Source organism: Hippocampus comes, unplaced genomic scaffold (genome assembly GCF_001891065.2).
Source record: "Hippocampus comes isolate QL1 unplaced genomic scaffold, H_comes_QL1_v1.1 scaffold154, whole genome shotgun sequence".
NCBI classification, from domain to species: Eukaryota; Metazoa; Chordata; class Actinopteri; order Syngnathiformes; family Syngnathidae; genus Hippocampus; species Hippocampus comes.
Window position 1 is genome coordinate 376642 of NW_017806278.1, and position 8120 is coordinate 384761.

Here is an 8120-nt window from a genome sequence, read left to right on the forward strand (position 1 = left end):
ATCGCTATGGCAATGTTTAATGCCTTCAAAATACGATACAACGCAAATTCAAAGTGCATGAAAATGACGACTCACCACAGCACCGAGCTTGATTTTCTGCAACCAGACGGTCCCATCTCGGGGTAATAGGAGACAATGACACCTCAAGTGTGTATGTCCAGTCTACTTCGTAATTTTTTTTTCCGTCGCCGTTGCTGCAGAAACCCCTCACATAGGTAGGATGTCGGAAATAGCAACAGTGCTATTGTGGCGATCTCAGAGTATTCAGCCATAACTTTAAATCCAGTTGTCTCGAACGTACTTTTAAGGCCGCCATCATTTGCGATCTCCAGCAGTTTTTTTTTACTCATTTTGCGAGCTCCCGCGTTTTGTTTTGAAGTAATCGGTCACGTGATGGAGAAGCGTGGCTTGACGTGTGTCAAGCGTGACACAGACGGATGTAACGGAGAATCCGGTAGTTTTTCAAAATAGAACATCTTTCGTATTCCGAAATAAATAAAACGGAATTAAGGCAAGTTCTTTATGTGCGGCCCGGTACCAAATGCCCGGCGGACCGGTACCGGTCCACGGACCGGTGGTTGGGGACCCCTGGACTAGACAAGACAAGACAGTCTCCATGCAACCCATATCTATAGCACACAAAATCACACTTGTAAATCGAAACGTGCTAGCAATCTCTTCAAAAAAAACTGGATAGATTAGAAGTAAGATTCAGTCTTGCCTATTTTTATATAATGAGAATTTGTGGGTGCGAAATACAAAGTATTTTATATACAATTTTTTACATCAATTTACAGTACTCCTTGACACCAAATGCAAGCCACTGTTATTTAGGAGCAAAAATCTCACTTTGTAATGCTTTATTATGTTAAAAATGTTTCTGCAAGAGACGAGCGTTTGGCAAGGCGTCTACTTCTAGCAGACCACAGCAAAAAGGTGTACGAAACAGGCTCATCTTGAAAAATCATTCTGAGACTGCACAATTCACTCAAAGTGTTGCGATTCCGTGCTATTGCTCTTTTTTGACGTTAGTTTACTTTGAAAACAAAATATCCTTTTTTGTATATTGTTTTATAAATTGAAAAATATATTGTAGCAAAATATGCCTGTTTGATAGGGTAATCGATTCACCTTCCTGTCAGTTAAAATGCTGATTTTTCTGTCAAGAATTTAAAAAAAAATCAATTTAATGATTTTAGATTGATGTTCAGAGCAAATAATTGTTAATTTAGAGTTTAACACTTATTCTCAGACGCGAACAATTTTGTGATAATTTTTGAGGCAAAAGTATTAAAAGTGCCATTTGTTTTAATCAATTTGAGAAAGCACTCAAATTGAACATTTTCTGCTGACTGTTAGAATGACATGACATGTCACCAACAAACCAATGATTCAATTATTAATCATGACTTCACAAATTAGGCCACTGGGGTTCTTCTGACACTTGTTTTTCATATCTATATATCTATACATATCGATATATAGTCATACCTCGGTTTTCGACCATAATCCGAAAACATGTTTCCCATTACATGAGGAAGCATCACTTCCTCGTCTACACGAGGAAGCGTCACTTCCTCGTGTAAGGAAGCTGAGAGGAGTCGAGTGGCATATTCAGATTTGCTCAGTTTGGTCGAAAACCGGAAGCCGAGAGGAGTCGAGTGGCGTATTCAAGTTTGCTTAATTTGGTCCAAAACCGGAAGCCGAGAGGAGTCGAGTGGCGTATTTAGGTTTGCTTAGTTTGGTCAAAAAACGATTTTTGGTCGTAATCCGAGGCGTAAAAGTCTCGAATTTTCTCTTCGAAAACCGATTTGGTCGAGAACAGACGTTCGAAAACCGAGGTATGTCTGTATATCTATCTATCTATATACCGTATATCTATCTATATATATACCGTGTATATATATATATATATATATATAGATATATGTATCTATATATATATATATACACACACACACACACACACACACACACACACACACACACACACACACACACACACAATCCACACACACATTTTCTCTGGGGAGAGAATGATTATTCAAATTCAAATGCAATTTAATTAACCAGAAATGTGTTGACCGGTCTTCACGGCGCATGCCATCTTCCCCTCTGAATTTGACAACTGTTTGGGACCACTATGGTCAATGTGACAGTGCCTGCTCTGAACAGCAGAAAACACTGTGAGTCTGGAAGAACTGCCACCCCTCAAATGTAACATTTTCTTTTTTTTTATTTGGTTTGTATAGAAATACTTAAAAAATAAAATAAAATGAAGTAGCACCATTACTTATCATGTATAACATTTCACATATAACATTTCAGAAAAATAAAAACTCTTGATATTTTTTCAAATCTTGTCTCAAGAAATATAAAAGTAGCGTTTGACCGTGAGGTTCCAGGTCCTTTATCATAAAATAAAATATATTTGTTCTTAAAATTAAGTGCATTTATACTAACAACTACAAATACATAAACAAGTGGTAAATAATGTATCAAAATAGAAATACGAAAACTATAGTGGTGCAACAGAATCCTGTAATTCCCACCAAAATCCAATACATACAAATTTAAGAAAGCATTAAATGTATCTTTGTCTTCACCTCGCTAAGATTTGCACATTTCAATGTTTCATAAACATGTACAATAAAATATGCTTTATATTACCAAACAAAAAATATGCAAAGTGAAGCAGATTTAAAGTGTTGCTGAACCTATTGAAACTTCATCTCATCGGAACACTACAAAATGCAAAACATATTTTGTGCGTTTGGTTCTCACCCGCACACGAGTATGGTATTAAAATAATGTGTACAGTGATCGATGCCATTAGGCCCTACTAAAAAATAAACAAAATTTCAACCGAGCTTCACGAAACTCACAATATTTGTAAACATCTTTGCAGTAAGAAATATGCTTGTTCAAGTCAAAAAAGGAGAAAAAAAATCCTTGTCATTTAAGAGTTCAAGAAAATGCATTCTATCGGATATCTCTGCAAACAGGAACTGAAGTGTCTTGGTATGTATTTATTGTTAATTTAATGTTCATTTCGTTCCTGTTTAGTTCCGCAGCTCGTGGCAGGCGTCTTTATTACATTCCTTTGAGCAAACTCGATGGCACAGCCTGCAGCCAGCCTTAAGTGGGCTCCACACACCTGCATCCAATGTCTCCGGTCACATAAATATTAGTTGCAACTGACAAGGGCTATTGATAACTATTTTTTCATACTAACACATGCATCTCGATGCTGAAAATATTTCCCCAAGCTACAGTACAATCTTTTGCTCAAGCCAACAAACCCAGAAGGAAGTGTTTCTGTTCCTTTTCACATGACAGCCTCAAACATACAGCTCCTATGTAATCCTTTGTACACGTTCCAAACTGAGGACGATTATCGATTCTGTCAAAGCAATATGAAGAGTGAGTCATTCTTAGGAAAAGATACGTATGGCCTGAGTAACGCCGGTGTGGCAGACGGGGCATTTAGGCTCGCTTCGCTCACAGATACGATTGGCACAGTCCATACAAAAGAGGTTGTGCCCACAGGGGACCAGTGCTGCAATGACCTCGCTTTCAAAGCACACTGAACAGTCGCGGCTTCCTTTACGGCTGGTGGATGAGGAGGAGGAGGAGGAGGAAGAGGAGCAGGCAGAAGAATCGCATGGAACGCAAGGAAGGTGAGAGTTTGTCAGGGAGGCAACTGTGTGGACATAACCGGGGAAACTGCGCAAGTCTTCACTCGGGTCAGTGCAGAGCCTTCGTGCAAACTGGTGCTCGATGGTACCAGTGTGGAGGGGCGGTGACATTCTCGACTGGGACGTGTTTCTGTTCATTCTTCTCTGATTCAGCACTGTGCCATTGGAATTGGCGGGAAACATATCTGGCGTGGAGATGGGAGAGCTGCCTCCAGTAAAAGTGGGGTTAATTCGATTTTCGCACTGGGACCAAAAAATGGCTGGTTGGGACGGCGGGAGGTCAAGCCCTGGTGGGGAATCGAAAGTCGGATCAGTGCAGTCAGGGGAAATTGACTCATTTCCAAAAACGAAGCCATTGCCATTTGTGTTGACGCTGATATTGTTGTCATTGTTGCTATTCATGTTATTGGTTGTGTAACTAAGTGCAGGGCTAGGGGGGCTGTAGTCTGGCATGCGGGAATTAGTACCAAAGTACGAGTCAGTGGAGGCGCTTCCTAGGGAGGAGGACGAGTTATTGCGGTACTTGGAGAAGGGCTTGCGCACAGACGTGGGTGTCATCCCAACGCTGTGCTTTGACCACACAGCGGGGTGCCCATTGAGATCAAAACCCACATCTGTTCCGTTGGCATGGAAGTCGTTTTCATCCTGCACCTCAATAAGACCCCCTGTTCTCATTGCGATATGAGCTTCAATCTCCTCACGGGCTCGGTCCACATTTTCTGGCATCCCTGTCACCTCAAAAACTGGTTCCTTGTCCCGACTGGGAGTCACAATGTAAGTGTGGGTCTGTTGCTGGATGCGTTTAATTGTAGTGCCCTTGGGGCCTACAACAAGACCCACTACGCGGTAAGGTACTCGCACTTGGATGGTAGTTTGTCCAGGTAGGTTAGGAGGCCCTGGAACTGGAGCACCGCTGCCATTTATGCTGGTGTTCTTGTTTCTGGAAGCTCGAATCATGGAGAAATGTTCTGCCGCTGAGATGATCTCCCTCCTGGCCATCGCCACATCCTCCCTTCTGCCCGTCACGACAAAAATTGGCTCCTCACCTCGGACCGGAGTCTTGATATAGGTGTTGGTCTTTGCTCGCAGTGCTTTAATCTTGCAACCTGAGCCAAGGAGCAAAAGGTGAAAGTCAAAGCAGGTTCAAAAACATTGGGTTGAAATATTTTCAGATGATATATTGTAAAGATGTGGGAAGTCGCTTCGCTGATGGTGTAGCGGTACACTCGCCTCATTTGTGTGCGGCCAGTGTGGGATCGGTTCCCACTCAGTGACGGTGTGAATGTTGGTGTGAATGGTCGTTTGTCTCCAGATGTGCTCTATGACTGGCTGATGACCAGTTCAGGGTGTAGTCTACATTCCGCCCAAGGTCAGCTGGGATAGGCCCCAGCAACTCTTCAGGATAAGCGGTGTTGAAAATAGATGGATAAATTTGTTCTTTTTAGTTTAATGTTAGTGTCTCTCAAAAGGTGCAAGGCCTTAGCAATCTGGTGAAATCAGCTTTTTTTAAGAAGGGCAAATTGAAACCACATGCTGAACCATATGCTATGGTGCAAAAGTAGCGTGAATCCATCCATGCATCCATTATCTAGCATCCATTGTCCTCACGAGAGTCGCGGATGTGCTGCAGCCGATCGCAGCTGTCTTTGGGGAGAAGGCGGGGCACACCCTGAACTGGTTGCCACACATAGACAAACATTTGCCCTCACAAACACATCTAGGGACAATTTAGAGTGCCTGCCATGTATGTTTTTGGAATGTGGGAGGAAACCGGAGTACCCGGAGAAAACCCACGCAGGATCATCATTGCTATTGTACGGGAAACAATAAAGCTTCATGATAATGTTACAATTTGGTAGTAATGCAGTGAATGTATCATTAATTGTCTAAATGGGACCAGCTGAGGATACAGCCATGGAAGCTTGAAATAATCAGATGAGGATGATAAAGATGGATGAAGAGGAGGGACAACCCACTTCAAGCGGAGGTGGGGGAGCATTCACCCGTTTGTAATATTTAACACAATACACTAAAATGTTAACTGACGCATGAAAACATGTCTCATGGATGATAACTGATCTACATTTCATCTCTGATATGACCTAGAAAAGAGTTCTGTCCGATGGGGAAATATCTGCCTTCCGATGCATAGTGTAGCGGCGGGGAGGTGGTTCCTTGGAGTCCCTTTGTTTTTCTGGGAACAACAACAGCAGCAGCAGAAGCAGCAGTAGCAGCCGCGGCGGCAATGCTCCAGGGAGTGGATTCTGCACATGTAACCTAGCACTAGTACCGCCCTGCAGCTGGAAAAGTGTTCAGCTGTGGGCGTCGACTGCATGTGGTGAGGTAAGATCGTGACCGTTGTCCTAATTTGATTTTGCACCGTCATCATTGGGAGATTTAGATCGATCGACGAGCCTTTGGTCGACAAAAGCGCCACATTATCGGGAGTATATAAAGGGACAGCTGCGATAGGTGACCGACATGAATCAAAACACACCATCCCTGTGATCAGCACACTTTAGTTTAGGATGCCTTTTAGTCAGCTTTTGTACTTTGTAAAATGTGTCAGCATTTATTTAAAAGCTTTTTGGTGTGTGTCTAATTCTGAGGCTACACGCACTTGTGGAAAAGACAGTAAATACAATAAATAGTGTGGAATTTCATGACAATTTTTTTTCCGTAAGTGAACTCCAGTTTGGGATGACTCATCCCAACCGATGCTTGAATATAGGTTAAACGTCAGCTTCCTGAAATGATTATGCCCCAGCGCTCTAACTGATCCGGCCAGACAGTCACGAGAGTTCAAGATTCATTGAACTAGTTGTCTAGGGGATTAGAGGCGTCCAGGATGGATAGTCCTAGCACAGATGTAGTATTAGAGATTTAGAAACAGGACCGAGCACTAGTACCAGTTGAGGTGATTCCACACAACACAACTCAACACATCCCCATTATAGCATTTGAGGGTCCTCTCCAAACAGGACAATAGGCTATGGAGGTGCTATGCAACACAATAGTGTCCTGACATGCAAAACGCCGGCTTGCCCATTTGGCAACACAGGCAAATGCTGAGGATGCTGTGGCTTGCAGGACCGACAAAATCGGCAAAATACAACTTTAATGATAATGAAAACTGGTTATTACCACCGTTGTCGATCTGGGAAGGGGAGGTGGGTGGGGGTGGGGTTGTGATGGCAACAGTGACTGGGGGCCCCCAAGCATTAGAATCTGGGTAGGAGGCGGTCTCCAAGTCCCAACTTCACAGACTGTGATCTCACAATTGCCAACTTTAAATAATCCGTCCGCGGAGGTTTGCCTGCAGTTCCTTAAAAACATACTTTGCGCGCCTCAACCTAGCTATTAACGCTGGCTGACTTTGCGGGTCATTGAGTCAACGCTCGAGTGTCCGGGTTGCTTGCTGTTTGTATGTTGTGCTCTGTTGTAACTAGGAATAAAATCCTTCAAAATTGAAAAATACATTTAAATGAATCTAACTTTCATTCAAATATTTCATATTAAAGGGCAATGACAGCATTTAAATACATTATTCATTTGATGTAATGTTTTAACAGCAGTGACAGGTTTATTTAGATTCATTGTGTAGAATGCGAAACGGGAGGAAATTTAAAGCTTGATGTTACAGATTTAACAAGCTTGTGTATTACGTTTCTGTTACTACTTCATTATTTACCAGTGTATTTTATCATGTGTTTTCCCTCTTAGGTTTATCACCTAATCCTAAAACTATAAAACTAAAGCTAATCCAATTGCTAATGTTGGTGCACTTATGGCCAGTCGCTAATGGAAGGAATGAAATTTTCTGATCAACTGCCAAACTAAACTACTGCTAATGCCCAAATAAAAGGAGGGAAAAAAACAAAATGTCTAACTTAGTGAAATCCAGATGAAATCTTCAGTGGATGAATCAATCTGTTATAAATTGGGCTGGGCGACACGTTTAAAATAAATTGACACTGGTGACAAAATGAAAAACCTCCTCTCCTGTATATTTAAATGTAAAACAATGCACAGTCAATATTACTTTGGATCAGTGGTGGGCAATTAATTTGCAAAGGAGCCACATGAGAAACTGGAACGCTTGCTGAGGGCCAATCCAGCATGCTAACCTCAACTTTTAAGTTTTTAATTGAGAGAACCCTTCTTGTCTTGGTTCAATAATATACATGGTATGTATTGTTTGAATTTGGAAATAGAAATTTGAAACCAAATTACACGTGGTCATTAAGCTTACATCTTATATATCTCAAAAATGATCACACTCATTTTGTCTGCCAACTCATATTAGCCGCTCCTCATGAGGACTCTCAAATATATAAATAGGTGGGACCATGGAAGTATAAACTTATTTACTCTGATGAATAATGATATTGTGAACACCTATAATATATATATATATATATA

The 8120-nt window shown here is 41.6% G+C and overlaps 1 protein-coding gene across 1 annotated transcript in view; it reads right to left on the reverse strand.

Annotated features, from left to right (window-relative positions):
- Window positions 1–2238: 2238 nt before the first annotated feature.
- Window positions 2239–8120, reverse strand: part of mex3b (mex-3 RNA binding family member B) — a 9481-nt gene continuing 3599 nt past the window's right edge. The window contains exon 2 of the mRNA XM_019857784.1: window positions 2239–4804. Within this exon, the coding sequence (XP_019713343.1) occupies window positions 3435–4804 (1370 nt within the window). The 3' untranslated portion in view covers window positions 2239–3434. The remainder of the gene's footprint in view (window positions 4805–8120) is intronic.